Genomic DNA, 26265 nt, shown 5'->3' with positions numbered 1-26265 from the left:
CGACCCGTGATCGACTTAGAACTTCCCCATACCAGGACTGACCCGTGATCGACTTAGTACTTCCCCATACCAGGACTGACACGTGATCGACTTAGTACTTCCCCATACCAGGACTGACACGTGATCGACTTAGTACTTTCCTATACCAGGACTAACCCGTGATCGACTTAGTACTTCCCCATACCAGAGACAGGAAATGATTCAAAACCAATTTCAAGTGTCGGAAAGTAGTATATATCTACCAGATGTTCTTACTTATCACAATGATCCAAGCAGGCTATATGGATCCGAGTGGCGGAAGATAATTCCACATCTTCTTAAGAACGACTGCAATTATTGTCCTCAAACTTCGAACAGAGATTTAGGCATTAGAATATGACGACATGCATTCTCTAACGTAAAGACACTTAACAAGAGCAAATCATGTCTGTTTATATCTTGCTTAATTGGTAAAATAAAACAATTTTACTGGCCGAATATAAATTCAATCATTTATTTCTGACACCTGACAACAAACAACAGAAATAATCTGTATTTTGAGTGGCATTATCGTAAATCATGAACGCAATGAACGCAAAGAACGGAACGCAATGAACGCAATATACAACACACTGTCTGCGAGGCTTTACATCATACAACCTGGCCATTGAATAGGATGTGTGTGTGTGATTTTATATCGAGTATGATAATTTACTTAATGTCCTGAGTATTATGTACGGTCGTGAGAGTTATATAGAACGATTATCAATATCGAGCTGGTCCAGATAGCCGACGTATTTCATCGGATTCGTGACAGGACTGACGGGTCAGTAATGCACGTCCACGAACCACGTGTGCTGTACTGAACGGGGAGTTTTCCGTAACTGCTCGTTCACATGCAATAGGTCTGTATTTCACGACAAGATTTTATGGCATTGCACATGGGAGGTACCTCCTAAACAAGGACTGTCCAAGACACCCTAATGTTTACGATGAAAGCTATAAATGGTCTGAGCATTCTTGTTTTCATTTTATTACAAAGGCTAATGCAGGTTTGTGCCAAATTGCTACTGTTTTCCATTTTCTCCAAGCTTCTCATGTTGAGAACAAAATATCAAAGAGGCATATCCATGTTAACTTTGTATTAACTTTGTATATCAAACTCAAGCCATAACACATATATCTACACGTACAAAATGGCATGTGTATGCGACCCCTAGTCAACATGGACTGGCGGAGTTAGGAACAGATGGTATGTCACCTTGTGTAAACCTGGACAACTTAAGTAAGAAAATGATCGAATATGACCCTTTTTCTTTTAACTCGGAAATTTTTAATTTGAAAACCGACCGAAGGTGACCTTGTGTTTACTTGGACAGTCTGGGATGGAAACAGATCAAATGTGACCTTGTGTTAATGTTGACAGTCTGTGATGGAAACTGACCAAATGTGACCTCGTGTTAACTTGGGACAGACTGGGATGGAAACTGATCAAATGTGACCTTGAGTAATCTTTTATTATACACATGTACAGTCAAACCTACCTTAAATGCCACCTCTATATAACACAAACCTGTCTATAAAGGTTACCAGTATATAACAAATACTTGTTTATAACAAATATCTGTCTATAAAGGTCAATTGTACAGAGCATAACAAAAACCTTCAATAAACGTCACCTTTATATAACAAATATCTTCAATAAACGTCACCTTTATATAACAAATATCTTCAATAAACGTCACCTTTATATAACAAATATCTTCAACAATTGTATAATACAAAACTGTTTATTGAGGAAACCTGTATATAAAAAACCTGTTATCAATCACCCTCTCCACCAAATAAAAACCTGTTTACAAAGGACACCTCTACACACCAAAAGTTGTTTATAATGACTGACCCAAAATAACAAAAACCTGTATATAGAGACCACCCCTACATAACAAAATATGTATATAAATCCCACCATATATAACAAAAGCTGTTTATAAAGACTGTCCCTAAATAACAAAAACCTTTATATAGAGACCACCCCTACATAACAAAATATGTATATAAATCCCACCATATATAACAAAAGCTGTTTATAAAGACTGTCCCTAAATAACAAAAACCTGTATATAGAGACCACCCCTACATAACAAAATATGTATATAAACCCCACCATATATAACAAAAGCTGTTTATAAAGACTGTCCCTAAATAACAAAAACCTCTATATAGAGACCACCCCTACATACCAAAATATGTATATAAATCCCACCATATATAACAAAAGCTGTTTATAAAGACTGTCCCTAAACAACAAAACCCTCTATATAGAGACCACCCCTACAAAATAAATTCTGTATATAAACCCCAACATATGTAACAAAAGTTTTTTTATAAAGACTGTCTCTATATAACAAAACCTGTATAGAAAGACCAGCCATATATAACAAAACCTGTATAGAAAGACCATCCCTATAGAACAAAGGCTGTTTATAAAGATTGCCCCTATATAACAAAACCTGTATAGAAAGACCAACCCTATAGAACAAAACCTGTATAGAAAGACCATCCCTATAGAACAAAACCTGTATAGAAAGACCATCCCTATAGAACAAAGGCTGTTTATAAAGATTGCCCCTATATAACAAAACCTGTATTGAAAAACCATCCCTATAGAATAAAACCTGTATAGAAATACCATCCATATAGAACAAAAGCTGTATAGAAAGACCATCCTTATAGAATAAAACCTGTATAGAAAGACCATCCCTATAGAACAAAGGCTGTTTATAAAGATTGCCCCTATGTAACAAAACCTGTATAGAAAGACCATCCCTATAGAATAAAACCTGTATAGAAAGACCATCCATATAGAACAAAAGCTGATTATAAAGATTGCCCCTATATAACAAAACCTGTATAGAAAGACCAACCCTATAGAACAAAACCTGTATAGAAAGACCATCCCTATAGAACAAAACCTGTATAGAAAGACCATCCCTATAGAACAAAGGCTGTTTATAAAGATTGCCCCTATATAACCAAACCTGTATATAAAGATCATCCCTATATAACAAAAACCTGTATATAAAGATCTTCCCTATATAACATCATAAACCTCTGTATAAAAGCCACCTGTCTTTAAAGGTCAGTTATCTCTGCCTCCTTGACAGGTTTGACAGCACAGGGCAGTGCTGATGATCATCACTTTAGTCACTAAATGTAGCTCTATGTGTCCAGTAAGCATCAATAGGAACATTGTCACCCAGGACGTTAGATGGAGTGATAGGTCCAAACTCATACACTCATCAGTGTTGAACACAAGCTTGCAGAATAGTATGCTATGATCTCACAGAAGCCAAGAGGGAACAAGATCTAGAGCTTTTTAGTTACTACTTTCACCTAATCACTGACTTACAGTATATCTAATCAAAAGCTTGTGATAAAAAGTAACATGGATAACAATGTCAAAAGTCTTGCTTAACATAGAAGCAATTAGTGTTATAATGGACTTGCAACATATATGTACATATTCTCAACGAAGGGAATGGGTGTAGGGGAGAGAGGAAGCTGGCACATCTCTACAAATATAATGTCTCTGGGTAAACCTGTGCCAAAACACGATACAATTATCAGAACAAAGAACACACATGACTATTACACCAGTTTATTGTGTTATTTCTTTTCGTAAAAGATGCAAAAAACTTGTTTGACATGTTAAAACACAGCAGAGCTAATGATGAACATAAAATCAAGGTTGACTTCTCAGCTTCATGTTTAATATAGAATGTCAAGGAAAAGCGGTTCTAATATAATTAAAGGCTATCAGCGTGTGTGTTCCAGAGTTTCATTGATGATCTGGTCATAACTGAGTGAAGTATGATGATAAAAAAGAAAGTAATATTTAAATTAAACATAACTCAAAGGAAATCTTAAATGTGAAAAACATCAAACCCAAGACAAGTACCAAACACAAAAGTCTAGGATTAAGCAGGTAGACCAGAAGTTAGCAAGCAAGATTCATTTCCATTTTGTTTTTCAGAACAGTCTAGAAATAAAACATGCACAATAACTACCAACAAGAATCTACATATGAATGTCAAAGACCAATCCAGTATTTTCAACAGTAATAACAAATACTCAGTTGTTAAACTAAAACAATTTTGTTTTTCCAACACATGTTAGAACTAAATATAAAGAACTAAGGCAATATAAAGTACATTTGAAATTTAAGAAAATCAATTATATACTTCCAGACAAGTAGAAAGAACAAACTTCACCACCAAGTTCTATGACGGCTGCCAAGGTGGTAAATTTCGATGTTATTCATATCAGAATTTTGGTTAGAAGCGTCGACAGATAATATGTGACTCATTAATGAAAGCCATGCATCAATTCAATTTTCCATCTTATAACAACAAGTTTTGAAGATAGCAACCATCACAGTAATATTGTATGGGAGGTGGGCCTGGATTTCATTTAGGATAATGTATATCCTACTCACTCGTGGAAGTCTTCCTCCATTCTGGAGATCTAACAGTAACAATACATTCAATTTAGTTCCCTTAGCTGCCATGATGATTCATGAATATATCCAACAATTAAATCAAAGATGGACCAGATATAATTCATTTCTGAAAGTCTCCATATAACATTCAGTTTAGAAGAGTTAGCGACAGGTTTTCAAGATGGCTGCCATGGTGGCTAGCTATTTCAGATGACAATTGGGCAAACATTTTATGTACCTGTAGAAGCCATTACATTGTAATAAACCAGCTTTAATGTTAGTATCATCATACTTCCTGAAGGAGAAACGGCAAAGAAATTTTCAAAATGGCTGATATGGCATCCATCTTGAGTATCACAGCACTTAAAATTCAGAGGTTAACATATACCAGATAAATATGAAATAAGAAATAGCACAAATTTATCAACTTGGACAAATCTTGACTACAGTATAGCATTTGATGTAAAATTGATGTTAATCATCAAATGTTCTTACTCAGTCGGCTCCAGTCAAAACTGCCTTGGTGGTTATAACCACGGAAAACATTTCAGACAAAATAACAATATTTTGATCTATCAGCTAGATGACAGGTAAACTGTACAATATCACTTAAGTCATCTATCTGTACATTTCACTTCAGTAATGGCACTTAAATTAAATTACACATGTGTATGTAGATATGTACTTGTTTTGGCTAAAACAGGTTTTTTTTATATAAAACTACCATGCACTACTGCAAATTCACATTTTAAAGTAAATAACTGAGATTCAAGTTTTGACCCATGCTGGAACTAAAAATTGTACATAATAAAAGAAAACAAATATACAAAAGTTTTTAGATATTTGAAATACTGAAAATTGACATCAAAAATGATGTTTTTCTAAATTACCAAATACTACATGAATGTTTCTCACTTCTGCTTAAAATCACAGATAATATCATTACAGGTAGTGTGAATGTTACAAGGATATATAAAGTAAAATTCATTAAATCACAGGGAATCTTCAATTAGTTACACATTTATCAAGAGAAAATCCCACCAAGTACTCACTGTAGATTCTACATTTTATCATAAACATTCACAACCAGGTTAGTTGTCATTTTGTTTTTTTTTCAATTTAGAGAATTTTCTATGGAATTTGAAAATCAAACCAGTAAATCAATCAATGATACTTAAATTTGACAACAATGCTATGCATGCAATACTATATGTGGTTTTAGATTAGGATATTCTTTTGTCTAGTGATCACTACCATAAAATTCTATAATTTATATCAGAGTTCCATATCAAAGTTTACTTTACGGTGGCTTCAGTCACCGATGATGAATAATTGTTGATCAAATGGTTTTTAATAATAAAACATCTGAAGATGATGGTTTGTTATTATATCATGATATTTAAGTCATAAATTTAACATTTTAACAAGAAGTTTCCCTGAAATAATTTGTTTGTTAGTCAAATCACCTAACCTTTTTTACATTGTAGGAGTAACATTCTGTTCTCAATTTTGATCAAATTACTCATGATAAATCCTTTCAAAGATAGAAACCATGGTATATTGATTAAGGGGTTATGTCCCTTCGTATGTGGTAGAATTTCCATCACATTGGATAATATCTAGTGCTGTTTGATTTCAATACAGTGCAGAAACTATTGACCAATCAAAGTGAAGAGTGCTGTTTCATTTCAATACAGTGCAGAAACTATTGACCAATCAAAGTGTAGAGAGCTGTTTCATTTCAATACTGTGCAGAAACCCTTCATCAATCAGTGTAGAGTGCTAATTGATAAGGTATTGAAATTAGGTATCTCATTTACATTGATAAAAGTTGATATGCATGTGGCAAGATGTAGCTTGTGTTAGAGTAATATCATAGCGTTGTAATATGTTGACTAGATACCATGTATGACAACCTGTCTTTAATATTGATCTGCAAGTTGCAATGTTTTCATTTTCAAATTTGTAAAGAAAAAACTCTATAAAGTCATGTTAAATCACCTTCAATGTTTCATAAAATTTAGTTTCCCAAGAAAAAATGATTTGATGTCACAATAATTTGGTGTAACAATTAGTAACAATATTGAAAACATCTACAGATATTTAACTTTTTTTTCAAAGGCAAGTGATAGTGACAGATTTTATGTTCATAGAGACAAAGAGCCACAAGATAACATAAGGACTATAGGGTGTATATATATATATATATATATATATATATATATAGAGAGAGAGAGAGAGAGAGAGAGAGAGAGAGAGAGAGAGAGAGAGAGAGAGAGAGAGAGAGAATAAGAATCCTGTATACATAAGATCAAAACATGGTAAAATTTGTGAAAATGTAATCATCCACTGTTCGTACTCAGTCGGCTCCTATCAAAACTGTCTGGTTGCTTATAACCACAGAAAAACATTAAAGACAAAATAACGATATTGTGATACATATGGGCTACCACATCTTTCCCAAATCCAAACATGATTAACTGCAGCAGCAAGATGACAAAAATTTCTGTATTAAATTGTTGCAACATATATATTAATTACATATACAAAATGAGAGAAATGTATACTTCACCCCCAAAAAATTTAAGTGAATTTTAATGTAAAAAAAAGTCAAAACCATGGTAAATTTAATTTAAAAAAAAGTAATTGTAACATTAATTAAAGACATCTATACAATTCAATAGCAAAATTGCATAGTAAAAATTATTATTATATTATTATTGAATGTGTTTGACAATTTAAATGCAACCAAATGAAAATATTATATTATCAATATTAATACAAAACAGGAACAAAATGGGATCAATGTTATTTAAATTGAAAATGAATAAATGCACATTTTGATATGTAAAATATTTCAAGAAAGACTTTATATATATCATACGCATTTAGATAAATAGTATCATGTCTCTAATCTAATAAATACCTTCTGTGAAAAAGTACAAAACAAATTTTAAGCTTGATGTAAATAAATAGGTGCTATGTACTTGATTCATAAGTTATTTTACACTGAATAAATAATTTGATTTTGATTATTGAAATAAATAAATAAATTATAAATATTGCAGATTATTGTAAAATCAAAGTGGTATAATCTAGATCAGGAATGTATTGCTAATTATCTCCAGGTAATCAAGAATACAATCAATGATGCGTGATTGAAAAGATCAAAGCAATGTCATAGGAAAGGTGATATATTGGATCTCTTAAACAAGAAACCCATCTGTAGTGAGACTCCATGTAGTCTGTGTCACTTGGCTGTTGTCGTCACCTCTTACCATCACTTCTCCAGTTGCGTAGCACTGTCTTCACCTTATCTTCATCTTTCCACCTCAATTGTATCTGACAATGAAAACATAAACTTTTATGAAAAAATATCCCTAAAAACAAACTTTGATACCTTTCTGGTAAATATTGATTGATATGAAAGCCTTACATTGGAATATGTTTACTTCAATGAATCTCAGTTTTCAATAAATACATCCCTGCTGCTATGTAATATGTGCTGTGTTACACCATATACCAGTACATGTATAGACACAGTGGTCAAGTCCTTAGTTTGCTTTTGAATAATGCTGATATTTCAATGTAGATGATGATGACAGAGCAGTCAAATCACTTGGTAAGGTTTTAAAATTTGAATCTAGAAAGACAGCTTTGAAAAAGAGCTGTTAGTATTACAGTTTAAGTTCTGGGTTTTCCTGATACAAATTCAGGGATATAATGATCAAACTAACTATACTACCTGTATAATGCTTGTATTGATACAAACTCTGGTGTATTAAATTTTCTAACATTAAATCAGTCCTACCTGATCCCACACATCTGGGGGTAGTCTCCCCTTGTCCACAGGCTTGGCTCGTGTAGGCTGAGCAGTGATACCTGTAAATAGATGGTTAACATTTTATATATTTTCTTCAAAATAAAACATCAAATAATATTTCTACAATGGAAGTACCTATCATGCTACTTCTACAATGGAAGTACCTATCATGCTACCAAAGTAAGGCCAATGAGAATCTTATTATTGACCAATATTAATATCAAAGCATTTAACTTCAGTATAAACCTAATAAAGTTAACAAAGATTAAATGTTTGATGGCTGCCTAATTAAAACTATTGACCACTGACAGGAGATAACACTGACCAGTACTGGACACTGCTCTCATGGTGTTTTTGATTTCGTCCCTCAGAGGTCCACTATTGTACTTAGACATCATGGTCATCATCAGTCTGGTGCCGCCATGGCGTTCAAATATTTGTCTCAAGCGTGGGTCACTCTTAATCAGCATCTGGATAATGATCAATCCTGGAAACAAACACACAACAGTTATTATGACTGTTATGTTGCCAGGTGGTTCCATTGTTACAACCTTGATTGACAACATGACCTTATATACTTGAACATTACCAAGATTTACATGGCGGTATGTGTCGTCAGTAAAGCAGAAAATGCTTACCCTCCTGGAACATCTGATTTTATGATCAGGAGATACCAAATTTGAGTTTGAATTAAGATTAAGATGTGGGTATTTTCTTCACTGTTTTTAGCATTTAGGAACATGACACTCATTTCGTGAACTAACCAACACTTACGGAGCGGGTGTTGCTGATGATACAGAAGACACCCTTACATAACACCTTGTTTTGTTCTCCTTGTGCATTTTTGTAATTCTCAAAGTAAATCTTTCATTTGTCCATAATTTGCCCTTGTTTCATTGACTTTGAGTTTAAACCATGATTTTGTGGACATGTTTGTTTGTTATTGTTCTAGAGATAGTGTTATACTCTGGTACAGCCACTAGTTTATGTGTCTATAGGGAGTTAAACTTGCTACTTACATAAAACTTATCATATGTTTATTGATATGTTTATCAATGTGCAACATGTATGTATTAACTGATAGACTTAATCCAGAAGTTCACTCACAGTGAAAATACATACCAGTGAACTCCAGAATTTTATCTTCTGTAAAAATCATATCATAGATCTCCAGAATTTAACCTTCTGTAAAAATCAAACCAGTGATCTCCAGAATTTAACCTTCTGTAAAAACTATATCAATGATCTCCAGAATTTAACCTTCTGTAAAAATCAAACCAGTGATCTCCAGAATTTAACCTTCTGTAAAAACTATATCAATGATCTCCAGAATTTAACCTTCTGTAAAAACTATATCAATGATCTCCAGAATTTAACCTTCTGTAAAAATCAAACCAGTGATCTCCAGAATTTAACCTTCTGTAAAAATCAAACCAGTGATCTCCAGAATTTAACCTTCTGTAAAAATCAAACCAGTGATCTCCAGAATTTAACCTTCTGTAAAAATCAAACCAGTGATCTCCAGAATTTAACCTTCTGTAAAAATCAAACCAGTGATCTCCAGAATTTAACCTTCTGTAAAAACTATATCAATGATCTCCAGAATTTAACCTTCAATACAAATCATATCAGTGATCTCCAGAATTTAACCTTCTGTAAAAACTATATCAATGATCTCCAGAATTTAACCTTCAATACAAATCATATCAGTGATCTCCAGAATTTAACCTTCTGTAAAAATCAAACCAGTGATCTCCAGAATTTTATCTTCTGTAAAAATCATATCATAGATCTCCAGAATTTAACCTTCAATACAAATCATATCAGTGATCTCCAGAATTTAACCTTCAATACAAATCATATCAGTGATCTCCAGAATTTAACCTTCTGTAAAAACTATATCAATGATCTCCAGAATTTAACCTTCAATACAAATCATATCAGTGATCTCCAGAATTTAACCTTCTGTAAAAACTATATCAATGATCTCCAGAATTTAACCTTCTGTAAAAATCAAACCAGTGATCTCCAGAATTTAACCTTCTGTAAAAATCAAACCAGTGATCTCCAGAATTTAACCTTCTGTAAAAATCAAACCAGTGATCTCCAGAATTTAACCTTCTGTAAAAATCAAACCAGTGATCTCCAGAATTTAACCTTCAATACAAATCATATCAGTGATCTCCAGAATTTAACCTTCTGTAAAAACTATATCAATGATCTCCAGAATTTAACCTTCAATACAAATCATATCAGTGATCTCCAGAATTTAACCTTCTGTAAAAATCAAACCAGTGATCTCCAGAATTTAACCTTCTGTAAAAATCAAACCAGTGATCTGAATTTAACCTTCTGTAAAAACTATATCAATGATCTCCAGAATTTAACCTTCTGTAAAAATCAAACCAGTGATCTCCAGAATTTAACCTTCTGTAAAAACTATATCAATGATCTCCAGAATTTAACCTTCTGTAAAAATCAAACCAGTGATCTCCAGAATTTAACCTTCTGTAAAAATCAAACATATCAGTTTATTCTGTAAAAACTATATCAATGATCTACAGAATTTAACCTTCTGTAAAAACTATATCAATGATCTCCAGAATTTAACCTTCTGTAAAAATCATATCAATGATCTCCAGAATTTAACCTTCTGTAAAAACTATATCAATGATCTCCAGAATTTAACCTTCAATACAAATCATATCAATGATCTCCAGAATTTAACCTTCAATACAAATCATATCAATGATCTCCAGAATTTAACCTTCTGTAAAAACTATATCAATGATCTCCAGAATTTAACCTTCTGTAAAAACTATATCAATGATCTCCAGAATTTAACCTTCAATACAAATCATATCAGTGATCTCCAGAATTTAACCTTCTGTAAAAATCAAACCAGTGATCTCCAGAATTTAACCTTCTGTAAAAATCAAACCATTGATCTCCAGAATTTAACCTTCTGTAAAAACTATATCAATGATCTCCAGAATTTAACCTTCTGATCTCCAACCTTCTGTAAAAACTATATCAATGATCTCTTTAACCTTCAATACAAATCATATCAGTGATCTCCAGAATTTAACCTTCTGTAAAAACTATATCAATGATCTCCAGAATTTAACCTTCAATACAAATCATATCAGTGATCTCCAGAATTTAACCTTCTGTAAAAATCATATCAATGATCTCCAGAATTTAACCTTCTGTAAAAACAAATCATATCAGTGATCTCCAGAATTTAACCTTCTGTAAAAACTATATCAATGATCTCCAGAATTTAACCTTCAATACAAATCATATCAGTGATCTCCAGAATTTAACCTTCTGTAAAAATCAAACCAGTGATCTCCAGAATTTAACCTTCTGTAAAAACCAAACCAGTGATCTCCAGAATTTAACCTTCTGTAAAAACTATATCAATGATCTCCAGAATTTAACCTTCAATACAAATCATATCAATGATCTCCAGAATTTAACCTTCTGTAAAAACTATATCAATGATCTCCAGAATTTAACCTTCAATACAAATCATATCAGTGATCTCCAGAATTTAACCTTCTGTAAAAATCAAACCAGTGATCTCCAGAATTTAACCTTCTGTAAAAACTATATCAATGATCTCCAGAATTTAACCTTCTGTAAAAACTATATCAATGATCTTCAGAATTTAACCTTCTGTAAAAATCAAACCAGTGATCTCCAGAATTTAACCTTCTGTAAAAATCAAACCAGTGATCTCCAGAATTTAACCTTCTGTAAAAACTATATCAATGATCTCCAGAATTTAACCTTCTGTAAAAACTATATCAATGATCTCCAGAATTTAACCTTCTGTAAAAACTATATCAATGATCTCCAGAATTTAACCTTCAATACAAATCATATCAATGATCTCCAGAATTTAACCTTCTGTAAAAACTATATCAATGATCTCCAGAATTTAACCTTCAATACAAATCATATCAGTGATCTCCAGAATTTAACCTTCTGTAAAAATCAAACCAGTGATCTCCAGAATTTAACCTTCTGTAAAAATCAAACCAGTGATCTCCAGAATTTAACCTTCTGTAAAAACTATATCAATGATCTCCAGAATTTAACCTTCTGTAAAAATCAAACCAGTATCTCCAGAATTTAACCTTCTGTAAAAACTATATCAATGATCTCCAGAATTTAACCTTCAATACAAATCTATCAGAATTTAACCTTCTGTAAAAACTATATCAATGTAAAAACCTTCAATACAAATCATATCAGTGATCTCCAGAATTTAACCTTCTGTAAAAATATATCAAATCTCCAGAATGATCTCCAATGATCTCCAGAATTTAACCTTCTGTAAAAATCATATCAATGATCTCCAGAATTTAACCTTCTGTAAAAATCAAACTATATCAGTGATCTCCAGAATTTAACCTTCTGTAAAAACCAAACCAGTGATCTCCAGAATTTAACCTTCTGTAAAAACTATATCAATGATCTCCAGAATTTAACCTTCAATACAAATCATATCAGTGATCTCCAGAATTTAACCTTCTGTAAAAATCAAACCAGTGATCTCCAGAATTTAACCTTCTGTAAAAACATATCAGTGATCTCCAGAATTTAACCTTCTGTAAAAACTATATCAATGATCTCCAGAATTTAACCTTCAATACAAAACATATCAATGATCTCCAGAATTTAACCTTCTGTAAAAACTATATCAATGATCTCCAGAATTTAACATATCAGTGATCTCCAGAATTTAACTTCTGTAAAAATCAAACCATATGATCTCCAGAATTTAACCTTCTGTAAAAACTATATCAATGATCTCCAGAATTTAACCTTCTGTAAAAATCAAACAAGTGATCAGAATTTAACCTTCTGTAAAAATCAAACCAGTGATCTCCAGAATTTAACCTTCTGTAAAAACTATATCAATGATCTCCAGAATTTAACCTTCTGTAAAAATCAAACCAGTGATCTCCAGAATTTAACCTTCTGTAAAAACTATATCAATGATCTCCAGAATTTAACCTTCTGTAAAAACTATATCAATGATCTCCAGAATTTAACCTTCTGTAAAAATCAAACCAGTGATCTCAAACAGAATTTAACCTTCTGTAAAAATCAAACCAGTGATCTCCATTTAACCTTCTCTATATCAATGATCTCCAGAATTTAACCTTCTGTAAAAACTATATCAATGATCTCCAGATCTCCAGAATTTAACCTTCTGTAAAAATCAAACCAGTGATCTCCAGAATTTAACCTTCTGTAAAAACTATATCAATGATCTCTTTAACTTCTGTAAAAATCAAACCAGTAAAAACTATATCAATGATCTCCAGAATTTAACCTTCTGTAAAAATCAAACAGTGATCTCCAGAATTTAACCTTCTGTAAAAACTATATCAATGATCTCCAGAATTTAACCTTCTGTAAAAATCAAACCAGTGATCTCCAGAATTTAACCTTCTGTAACTATATCAATGATCTCCAGAATTTAACCTTCTGTAAAAACTATATCAATGATCTCCAGAATTTAACCTTCTGTAAAAACTATATCAATGATCTCCAGAATTTAACCTTCTGTAAAAACTATATCAATGATCTCCAGAATTTAACCTTCTGTAAAAATCATCAACCAGTGATCTCCAGAATTTAACCTTCTGTAAAAACTATATCAATGATCTCCAGAATTTAACCTTCTGTAAAAATCAAACCAGTGATCTCCAGAATTTAACCTTCTGTAAAAATCAAACCAGTGATCTCCAGAATTTAACCTTCTGTAAAAACTATATCAATGATCTCCAGAATTTAACCTTCTGTAAAAATCAAACCAGTGATCTATATCAATGATCTCAGAATTTAACCTTCTGTCTCAAATTTAACCTTCTGTATATCAATGATCTCCAGAATTTAACCTTCTGTAAAAACTATATCAATGATCTTCAGAATTTAACCTTCTGTAAAAACCAAACCAGTGATCTCCAGAATTTAACCTTCTGTAAAAACTATATCAATGATCTCCAGAATTTAACCTTCTGTAAAAATCAAACCAGTGATCTCCAGAATTTAACCTTCTGTAAAAACTATATCAATGATCTCCAGAATTTAACCTTCTGTAAAAACTATATCAATGATCTCCAGAATTTAACCTTCTGTAAAAACTATATCAATGATCTTCAGAATTTAACCTTCTGTAAAAACCAAACCAGTGATCTCCAGAATTTAACCTTCTGTAAAAATCAAACCAGTGATCTCCAGAATTTAACCTTCTGTAAAAATCAAACCAGTGATCTCCAGAATTTAACCTTCTGTAAAAATCAAACCAGTGATCTCCAGAATTTAACCTTCTGTAAAAACTATATCAATGATCTTCAGAATTTAACCTTCTGTAAAAACTATATCAATGATCTCCAGAATTTAACCTTCTGTAAAAACTATATCAATGATCTTCAGAATTTAACCTTCTGTAAAAACTATATCAATGATCTCCAGAATTTAACCTTCTGTAAAAATCAAACCAGTGATCTCCAGAATTTAACCTTCTGTAAAAATCAAACCAGTGATCTCCAGAATTTAACCTTCTGTAAAAATCAAACCAGTGATCTCCAGAATTTAACCTTCTGTAAAAACTATATCAATGATCTTCAGAATTTAACCTTCAATACAAATCATATCAGTGATCTCCAGAATTTAACCTTCTGTATAAATCATATCATAGATCTCCAGAAGTTCACTCTCTCTACTGGTAAGTATTATACATTTCATTTCCAGAAGTTCACTACCTGTGTAAGTTTGTTCAAATACCTATTATTTCCAGAAGTTCCCTCTTTATGTTAGTGTAGTGTATATACATACCTATTATTTCCAGAAGTTCCCTCTCTATGTTAGTGTGTACACGTACCTATTATTTCCAGAAGTTCACTCTATGTGTTGGTGTGTATACATACCTATTATTTCCAGAAGTTCCCTCTCTATGTTAGTGTGTACACGTACCTATTATTTCCAGAAGTTCCCTCTCTATGTTAGTGTGTACACATACCTATTATTTCCAGAAGTGCCCTCTCTATGTTAGTGTAGTGTATATACATACCTATTATTTCCAGAAGTTCACTCTATGTGTTGGTGTGTATACATACCTATTATTTCCAGAAGTTCACTCTATGTGTTGGTGTGTATACATACCTATTATTTCCAGAAGTTCACTCTTTGTGTCGGTGTGTATACATACCTACTATTTCCAGAAGTTCCCTCTCTATGTTAGTGTGTACACATACCTATTATTTCCAAAAGTTCACTTTCTGTGTTCACTCTGATGAAGTCCAATAATTTTTGCATACACCCAAACTCTGCTAACTTCATGTGTAGTTCGTGCTGTGTGGAAATAACATGTAGTCCTGTACATTTTGGTACCATTTTTTTCATTTGTAGATAAACATTTACATTAAGTATATCTTTCAGTAAAACACACACATAGATTCTCTTGTAATTGATTTTTTTTATTTCTATACAAGTTATTAAGATCACCCTGCATCACTCTTCTAAAAGAAATACCATATTAAGCATAAAGTTTGCTAATATCTACAATTTTGTATCTCAAGAAAGACTAATATGATGCCACCATACCTATCACAATATTTGATAAATGTGTTTCTGTTGTGAGATTCAATATTAATCAATGAAGCTCTTATTAAATCAAATGACATGACCTGTTGTGAAGTCATCAAATATTATTAAATGATATGCAGATTTTTAGTTCTTATGTTTATGTCTCCATGGAATTCAACCATTATTGTGGATCTAAGATGTTTATAAATGAGTTCTTGTAATATTTCCAAAACATTGTGATCTTGTCATTACAAGGGTATGAAATCCACTTCAATTTCTTTTTGATATTGCATTAAATAAACTAATCATTTTTGATAATCAGAGAAACACCATTTTTATTTCATAAATCTCAGATGAAATATTAACTTGGGTAGCCTACATATTACAATTATAATCCACTGTAACACCATACTCCTGTATACGAGAAACTGTATTACTTGAGCATTAATTGCTATCTCTGTGTAAGTATTGTCTGATTTTTGTTTGCTTTTCCTGAGAGATATGAAATCATTTATGTCTACTTGTGTAAATAAGATGTAACTTACATCTCCTAAATGTACGATGTCATATATGAGGGAGATGAAATGACAGCGGTTTGGTTTGGGGGCGGTGAACACACCAGAAATCACTCTGTGGCCAGCCTCCTTGACCAGGAGCTGGCGACATTGCTGAGCCATGGATTGTCGAGGGTCAAGAGTGGGGCCTGTCACTGGTATACCAAAGTCCACAGACTTTTTTATTTTCTCTGTTTTCTTACTTTGTTCCATATCTGTAACAAAATAGCTGCATTTTTTAAAAACCATGTAACATAGGAAAAAAATGGGATATTTAATTAACTTTCCTATTTTCGAGATGAATATGCTAATACCTGTTCTAAGTAAAATTTACAGAATTTTAATATGAATCAATTATTAAGGAAGACAACAGTTTGAGAAATTTCGCATATAGGTAATTGGATGTTTATTCTTCATTACAATCATGATATTTTTTAACCCAGACCTATACTAATTAAAAATCTCATCATCTTACAATCAGCCAATCGGGCTGCAGTCTCCGGGTCATCAATACCATCTCCTGAGGTGGAGCTAACAGTCATAGTGTCGTCAGTATCACCTGATCCTGAGGACACACTGAAGGCAGGATGAGCTGATCCAGGGCGGGGCCCGATTGCTTCCTTTATGATGACAGCGAAGTCTGGAGACATCTGGTGTAAAGCCACATTTAGTTTCTTTTCCATGTCTTTCCTGTTCACAGCTGAATGTGGCCTGTAACAGTTCATATTTAAATCTAGATACTTCTTCATCAGTATCTATGTGTAAAAATCAATATACTTCAAGATGCAAGTACAATACCATTATTTCATTTTCCATGGTGAAGAGAAATATTAAAAAATATCTTTGCAAAAGCATTGAAAAGCTACATATGTGTAGAATGAACAGAAAGAATCCTTAGAGATTTTTTTTAGCACCTGTTAATCAATGATGTGAAGCATTTCTAAATCTGTGACTCCATTCATCACTTTCACAAGACAGAACCAACTATTTCTCCTGCTAAATCCATGAACCTCCACAGAGGGTGTATACGAAGCTTACCTTCTGCGCATTGCCTTGGATGAAGGGAATAAGATCTTCTCCTCCACAGGTTGTATGTTACATCTCAAGATCTGACATGCCAGAACCTGCCACAACAATGATTATTACGATATATATATATATAAATAAAATCTATGTCTCCAGGAAGATGTGTCTAATCTATATGTCCAGGAAGATGTGTCTAATCTATATGTCCAGGAAGATGTGTCTAATCTATATGTCCAGGAAGATGTGTCTAATCTATATGTCCAGGAAGATGTGTCTAATCTATATGTCCAGGAAGATGTGTCTAATCCATATGTCCAGGAAGATGTGTCTAATCTATATGTCCAGGAAGATGTGTCTAATCTATATGTCCAGGAAGATGTGTCTAATCTACATGTCCAGGAAGATGTGTCTAATCTATATGTCCAGGAAGATGTGTCTAATCTATATGTCCAGGAAGATGTGTCTAATCTATATGTCCAGGAAGATGTGTCTAATCTATATGTCCAGGAAGATGTGTCTAATCTATATGTCCAGGAAGATGTGTCTAATCTATATGTCCAGGAAGATGTGTCTAATCTATATGTCCAGGAAGATGTGTCTAATCTATATGTCCAGGAAGATGTGTCTAATCCATATGTCCAGGAAGATGTGTCTAATCTATATGTCCAGGAAGATGTGTCTAATCTATATGTCCAGGATGATGTGTCTAATCTATATGTCCAGGAAGATGCATCATTGTATAATATTTTCAATACTGTCTGTAAGAGTTAATACCACAGCACTTAACGCTGATCTCTGGTGACATAATCCACTGATCTGAGAGGATCTGGTTTAGACAAGTGTTGAACTGACAGGATGTTTCCCCAAGAGCTGATGATATATTTAGTCTCCACAAAACCTGTACATGTTCTGGAGTTCCCAACCTCTCTGAGGTAATTCTCCTTTGTTACCGAACCCTCATCATTATACCAATTGTATAAAATTTACAACTTTAATTGACTTACCAGGCAATGTAACAAATGAATTTTAAAAACGTATCATAATATTTACATATTTTTTTAGTTATTCTACACTGAAAGAGAAAGATTAAAACTTCAAATCCCTATCTAACATGTGGTTAGCAGTATGCTTATATATATACAGTATATGTATAAGATTAATCCCAATAATTGTACAGGATTTACCCCTTTCTGAAAAAGTCAAAATACATTAGGTAACTATTTATAGCTCTTCACTAGAAATTACATCCACAGCTTGCTCTACCTTTAAATCTTAAAACTTAAACAGGACCAGCTTCCTATCAACTTTTACTTCCACTGAAAACTAGTCTATAGCATCAAAGGAGACCTTTTAAATGTTGTGGCTGTGTTTAAAGTACAATTCAAATCAGAAAAGTGCTGCACTCAAGAACAAATAGTCATGTTTCATATTTTGACAATTAGTATAACTACTCAAAAGCATCACGTTGGACTGTAATATTCACAGTAGACAGAAAATAGAAGCAAATCAACAGAGCTGTGAAATTCTGGATAAAACTTTTGGTGAAAATAACAAGAGAAAGTGTGATTTATAAAACATGCACACATATAATATCACTGTACATTCAGATTATCCACGGAACCTTGTGTTTAGACAGGAGATGATATAAAGGAAGGGACTTACTGGTGATTTACTTATCATTTTACATGCGTGGATATAGGTGAAAGAAAAAAATTATAAAAAGGAAATTTATACAAAGAAGGTGAATATGAATGAATAGGCATTTATGCTATCAAATCTTACTTTAAATATCCAAGATTTTTTTATAATTGGGAATCAGTTTACATAAAGGTAACCCTTTTAACACATCAGTTTTCCAGAAGTGAACACTAGATTATGTATCAAAATTTATGATTATTAAACTTATCTATAAAGAAAACATTTATATTTCCATAAAACAAATTGAAATTCCAACATACACATTTATCACAGGACATCTTTTATCATATGTTTAAGTATATGTAATATTTGGATATATCTAATTAAGTAGGTGTTAAAGAAAAGTGCAGGTAAAAATAAACAATTTAATATGTGACCTTATCTCACTCAACACAAGATCATCCATATCCTAAAGTAATGGTGTCCAACACTGCAAACAGGAAATACAAGTGCAATTCATAAAAACTGTAAAAACAAATTCATCATTTCAGTTTTTATTTGTAAAATCAAATGCCTCCTCCAGATGCAGATTTGTTAATCACAATACATACAAATACTTTATCAGCTCCATTAAAACACCACATATTAGCAGTAAAATGTTTCGGACATGTACACATCAATGAGTTAGTATTCCTGATGAATATGGTTTTTTGATACGACTCCACCAAACTTTTATCTTGACGACAATAACCTGCATTGTCCTGTTAGTACTCATCCTGTTTTCGAACTTTACCTCCTTCAGATCATATTCTTTGAATTTATTAAATGTATCAGTAATGACTGCAGTCCTAAATAACTTTGTATCTGTTCTCTGGCTGTTTTAAATCAATCAATTCAAATCACACAAACACCTAGCACTCCTATTAACTACAATATTCCTTGTAATGGATGGTGCTTTACCTGACAGAGGTGGTCAGAGACTGTAAGTAGTGGTGTTACACAGTAGAACACACCGGCCTCATACAGATGTCGACGAAGGTTTCGACGTTCACTGGCCAGGCCTTGCTCCTTCTGGTCACTGTTCTGTGTAGGTTTAGACTCACACTCATCATCATCCTCTGTGTTGGGCTCTTTCCTACTACAATGAACTAACATTGAGCTAACTGTTTTGCCTTGTTTTACATTCCACATATGTTCCCCAAACAAAATTTATGAGAAAATACAATCTTATCCAAGCTTTTTCAAAGAAATAAGAAAGGAAGAAAGTGCTGATGTGTTAAAATTATAATTTACAATGCTTTATAATTTCTCAAGACCTCAATCACCTGGTAGTTAAATAATTCGAATACATTGTTGATTTGGCATAATTGCCCTCTACCTGTTCACTGAAATATCAATGAATACTATTTCCTTGTCTGGTCGTACATCCATCTCCTATTACACAAAAGACTTCTGTGATAGTAAATTTTAAGTAATATGAATCTGAAAGGTGGTACTTATCTCAGCATAGTCCCAGTTTACATTTTCTTTTGCAAGTGTATGTCACATCATATTTATCATCATTAAATTCCAAAATTGTATAATATTTAACATAATTATCAATAAATTAATGAATTCTTGTCTTTCTTCAATAATTCAATGGAAACAGTTCATAACTGGTCATCAATGGTTTTTTCCTCTATTTCTACTTTTTTTTTCAGAAATGAAATAAAAAAAATCCATTCTCCAGAATAATGGACATGATGAGTCAAATTATTGGATGTTGACGATGTTTCAGTCAGAAGACTTTGATCTTAATATGACAGTAACAGGAGACATTTGAAGATGACCACACTGAAGAGTACAGACAAACTTTTCTCGTACCTTGACTTCTCTGCTTTACTGCTGACCCAGCCATTTTCTTTCGAGGCTAAATCAGAGGATGGACGGCCATTGGACGAAGCACCACTTGGTGGTCGGCCATTTGTTGTGCCTTTGTTGGAATTATTTCTATTATTGCCACTCCCCGGTGGAGTCTCATGTTTTTGCAGATTTGGAAACTCTTTACAAGTACACAAAGACATACACAATAGAAAGTCCAGGCAAACTTTGATCAGCTGAATTTCTGCACTCACAAACATCCTAGACAGATCAACAGTTCCATTCCTTAAGATGGCACGTTCCACAAGAAGCCTCTGATTAGTGCCCTTTTTCACCACCGTACCAGATATATCCTGTTTCATCCTCATCTTTGGGTCATACAGAAGGTCAGCCAAAACCAGCAGGCGGCGTAGCTGTGAGGAGAACTGGGCCATCACCACAGAGACGAGGCGCCCAGCAATGTCCCATATAAAATGGGTAAGAACCCTGTTCAGTTTGGACAGTTTCACCCTACACAAAAATCATTAGGTGTGATATACTACTATCTATCTTTTTTCATGGGACTTAAAAATTAATATGCAGGATCAGAAATATCTGTCATTTTCAAAATGTGTAATTGACAACATATGACATTTCAATTTATGACTGGAGGGATTTTTCTATTGTTCCAGCAAGACTTCCACCTTTAGATCATAAATAAAAAAAGTTTGTAGTTCTAGTAGTTGTACAATAGGAGTAATGATGAAGCCCACATAGTCCAGGTGAAACAAAGTGACAACACTAATAAACTTAAAACCAACATATCCTTAGCTTGTTGTGATTGATATTTTGCGCGATAAGAGTAATAAAGGTCTCACTGAAAATAGACACATACCTCTGTGACTCTGTGTGTGCAAAGTGATGAAGGTCGATCTTGTAGAAGTCATGTCGAGATTTGCTTGCTGCCCAAATACACACATTTGTCAGTACTCTAATACAGTGGCTGATCACTGTCACTCCTGGGGAGGGTGTCCCAGATGTTGTGGAGGCGGTCAGTCCAATCCTCTGTGGACAGCCATCCTCATCTACTTCTACCTTAGCTGTCAAGTACAAAGCTTATTTAAATGCTATGTTATGTACAACTACATATGGCATCATGTTTATGTACGATTAAATATTATTATAATGTAGTAGTGAGTAAAGGGTGTTCTCTTATACTTGCTGTAAACATACCTTCTCTACATATGATGTCACACATCACACGACATAGTGTGTGTAGTCCGTTCCATAGCTGTGTTTCTCGTTCATGCCTATTCCTTATTAGAGGCAGTTTTTGTGAGTCCCCAGCTAGACTATAAGTCTGTAACAGTTCTATCTCCATGGTAGCTGGCACCAAGTAGTCAGCAATATGGACCATCAGATCACGACATCGTCCACGGCTCCGCGTCATAAACGTATTGGCTAAGACACAAGCAGCCTCTCCACAGACTTGCCTTGAACACACATATATCACACTTTACTGATGATGTTTGTTTCACTTCAATGGTAAGCCTGACAATATTATTCTTTATGCAGTGACATCCTCAATGACCTCCCAAACAAATACATATTTTTCAGCTCTGGTGACAAAAATGATTTGCAGCCATTTTTAACCTGATGAAGGCAACTATTTCCTCTGACTTACCTAAATGAACCTTGCTTTTGTGAAACTCAGTTTCAAGAACAATTTAAAAGATGTGGAAAATGTTAATATCATTGAACATATAACATAGTTAAGAGGACCCCAGTGATTCATGATGGATCTCAAAAAATTACAGAAAAAACATACAGGTATCAATACCATACACATGCCTTATTCAGAATATTTTGATACACATTCAAATGTTGTATTTGATTATGCATGTCTACCTGCACTTTGATTCCTTGATACATCGCAGCACTAGTGTCATAAGCTCCTCATCATCAATAGTAGAGGCGATACCTAGGTCTTTCATAGTCAGTGCTGAGAGTAGGGCCAAGGCATGCTTCTGCGGACCACTGCAAAACAATATAATTACACAACCAGTTTAAAGACTAAAATGTAGGCTTAAGTTTTACAGTTAGCAGAAATATATATATATTATATAAATGGGAAATTTAAAACTAGTTTGATCTGAAGATCAAGAATGATGGTGCTTATGCTTAAAATTCATGTTGTAATATTTTTTCTATATACATCGATTCATTTTGGAGTGATTTTAACTATGACAAAATAAAACATTGTATCTCCTTGGAGTATGTGTTTCCATGGTGAGCCTACATTGTATTCTGCCAGAGTAGTCACCACTTCTATTTGTTAATGTGACATGTGGGGAAAGGAAAACAAAGATGCACAAATACAAAGAAAATGGAAATTGTTTTAGTGATTATTACCTGTTTCAGAGAATTTCAGAAGGAAACTGGCAAGAACCTGAACTTTAACTCTTACAAAACAAACTTGACATGTTTAGCCTGTCATGAATATAAAATTACTTAGTTGTTTCTTAAACAATGCTCTTTTTTATTTGTTTACTCAATAATGTTTTTTCTTTCAGTATAATAACAATTTATGGTCCTAGTTGTAGAGAAATATGAATGTTTATATAATCTCCGATGTCATAGTTCCTACTGGCTATGTCCTTGAGAAATATGATTCCTCCTGTAGAAATATAACATCTTCTGGTAAATAAACCATCATATATCCAAGCAACCAGGGTCACCGATACATAGATTATTTTGGTGGCGGTGGGCATAGCTCCATATTTTATAGCTCCAGAGACATTTCTCAGAATATTTACCATGGACCATCTTGTAGTATTTTGGTGGCAGTGGGAAGGGCCCCATTCTGTATCAACCCTATAGACACCTCATCTGAGTGTTGTACAGCCTCCATCATCACCTGTGTATATACCTCCTACAGCAACAGACAAAACAAACTATAATCTGCTCTGGTCCATCAACCTTTACATATTGTAAAATCTCTATTTTAGCTGGAAACTTTCATTTACTTACAAAAAATTGCATTATGAACATTGACAAAAAAACTAAATTTACTACGTACACTCAGTTTGTCACTTTTTCCTCTGGTCACATCTATTACTGGTATGGCCTCATTCTGAATGTTCCATGAGAGTTGTGAATACTGCGCAAGGCGACGGAAAAGACAGCAAATGGCATATTTTGCCTCCACAGTCTCTTCAATCTGGAGGTGCCGCATCAAGCCAGGGAAGACACGCATCACTGGCTCCAGCCAGGCAGATAGGAACTCTTTATGGCTGACTATCTACAATGTAGTGATTGTTCACAACTGATAAATCAGTGGAATCCTAGTATTTTAAAACATGTATCAGTGATCAGAAATGATGTAAATGTATTAATATAATTGCAAACACATTATCTAAGAACTGTACTTGGCAACAACTGTCACATCACCCTGGTCTAGAAGCTGTGCATAATGTTAATATCATTCAGCTTAAAATGTAATCCTAGTGAGTACTTTTGGATAAGGAAATTTCACTGACCCAACCAAAACTCAATGTAAGACATATAAACAATATTCTTGCCCAAAGACACAACTATGACAGTGCAGGAGAGTTGGTGATATCAGCTCCTGAGAAACATAAACTGCCCTCAATAAGAATCAAGCCACCTACCTCAGATCTTCCCAAGAGGTTGGACTTATGATACATATCATCTGATGCTCTACCAACTTATATATTGCTGTCCTCAGTCAGGCTGGGACCATAGATAAGACAGAGTGATAATACATAAACTTACTGCCTCCAGAACACCAACAGCAGCAACATAAGGTTGGAGTGGTCGCATGGATACTAAGATCTTTTCCACAGTATTGAGGATTTCAGCTGCCATGAACTTGGCTGTGTTGTTGTGGTGAAAACATAGCTGTTTGATCAGCCCTAGAGCTAATTCCTGGACTTCTACAATTACTTCATCTTTCAGGTAACCCAGAATCTAAAATAGATAATGCATTCATTCTGTAACACAAGTATGTGTTACAATGTCTTATGGATTTATATACAGTAGACTGACTAAGTACTGCTCAAAATATACATTCAGACACGACATGAATTAATGTGCAGCTTCTGATTAGGATATAAGCAGATATCCTTGCTGTTGTCCTCAAATTGGTAAATTTAAAACCAATACATTGTGCTAATAATCAATATGTATATAAATAAGTTGCCATCAGATGAACTTTAACCTGTTGAACTTGTTCCTTGTCGATCTCTGACTCTTTGTCAAGGCTGGAAACTAGCGTAAGGAAGGCTTTGTTGGAGGTCCGTCTCAGTGGTGTGTCCTTCAGTTTCTGTAGCATCCCCAGAAGGACAGGAAGATTTACTTCACCTGGTCATAAACAACATAACAATGAGGGGACACAATCACTTAGGGGATTTTTAGCCCTAACTGCAGTAAAACATGGACTTTAGCATTGCAATTTTCAGTCACCTTTTTATTATATGATCATCCTATTGGAAAAAGAATGAAGCAAGTGAAGCTTAAATTGCTGTGAAAGTTTCAACAGCACAATAAACATATACACTATATCAAGTCTACAGAACGATCCTCTAAATAGTACCTTCATTATCCGAGTCTGAATCATCTGCATAACTCTCTACAGTGGGTTCAGGTGATAGTCTGGTGTCTTGCTTGACTTTTTGTGGTCTTGTGGCACAGTCACATCCAGTATACATAGGCAGGTCTCGTGGAGCCTGGTTCACTTGCTCCATCTGTGCTAGTATTGCTTCTATGTTATCTCCGTCAGGGTCCCTGAGAAAAGAATCCGTAATAACTCACATTTTCTGCAAATTTGAATTGTACTTAACTACGATATAGAGAGACAGACCTAAAACATAACGAAATATGCCAGATTATGAAAAGTATCATTCAAGTATAACTAATCAAAAGCACTTCTTTGAACAGAATTAAGTACCATGCAAATTAATTACTTACTCTGCTGCTCTAAACATATCCACACGCCGCTTTGCACTTCTGGCTCTGGATTGCGGTCGACTTGTTGGACGGTTTGGTGGGGCGTGAGGAGCATGAGGAGCATGAGGAGCAAGCGGAGCATGCGGAGTGAACATTTTGATGACCTGACCTTGACCTGACCCCAGTATCTCAAGGTTCTTGGTCCTGCCACTTTCAGTCTGGGACTCATCTTGATGCCAGGATGTCATATAATCCATGGCAAGGCCAAGGTGATGTTCTACTTTTCTATGTCTTCATCCTCATGGGGGGATCCTGTATGTCCTACATCA

General features: G+C 33.8%; 1 protein-coding gene across 1 annotated transcript; it reads right to left on the bottom strand.

Moving 5' to 3' along the window:
* Positions 1-7643: 7643 nt before the first annotated feature.
* Positions 7644-26193, bottom strand: LOC132547922 (uncharacterized). The gene is made up of 18 exons (XM_060211730.1): positions 25958-26193; positions 25584-25774; positions 25209-25351; positions 24764-24958; positions 24048-24269; positions 23785-23900; positions 22877-23005; positions 22202-22461; positions 21864-22068; positions 20993-21499; positions 20090-20264; positions 17504-17589; positions 16941-17176; positions 16457-16680; positions 15581-15677; positions 8629-8790; positions 8292-8362; positions 7644-7822 (listed from the first exon to the last, which is right to left on the bottom strand). The coding sequence occupies exons 1-18, from the start codon at positions 26191-26193 to the stop codon at positions 7748-7750; spliced, it is 3330 nt and encodes a 1109-aa protein (XP_060067713.1). The 3' UTR covers positions 7644-7747.
* Positions 26194-26265: the final 72 nt, after the last annotated feature.

The sequence above is a fragment of the Ylistrum balloti genome, unplaced genomic scaffold, assembly GCF_031769215.1.
Source record: "Ylistrum balloti isolate Yb309-2 unplaced genomic scaffold, AGI_CSIRO_Ybal_v1 Utg369988, whole genome shotgun sequence".
NCBI classification, from domain to species: Eukaryota; Metazoa; Mollusca; class Bivalvia; order Pectinida; family Pectinidae; genus Ylistrum; species Ylistrum balloti.
Note: the sequence above shows the minus strand (reverse complement) of the source record. Positions and strands in the feature narration are given on the sequence as shown.

Excerpts from the sequence above, each read along its gene's own strand:
- LOC132547922 (XM_060211730.1), bottom strand. The coding sequence starts at position 26,193 with ATGGATTATATGACATCCTGGCATCAAGATGAGTCCCAGACTGAAAGT. Across the intron at positions 17,590-20,089 it reads TCTCTGACCACCTCTGTCAG|GTTCTGGCATGTCAGATCTT; the intron begins GTAAAGCACCAT and ends TTGTTGTGGCAG. Across the intron at positions 15,678-16,456 it reads ACATCGTACATTTAGGAGAT|CACGAACTACACATGAAGTT; the intron begins GTAAGTTACATC and ends ATTTCCACACAG.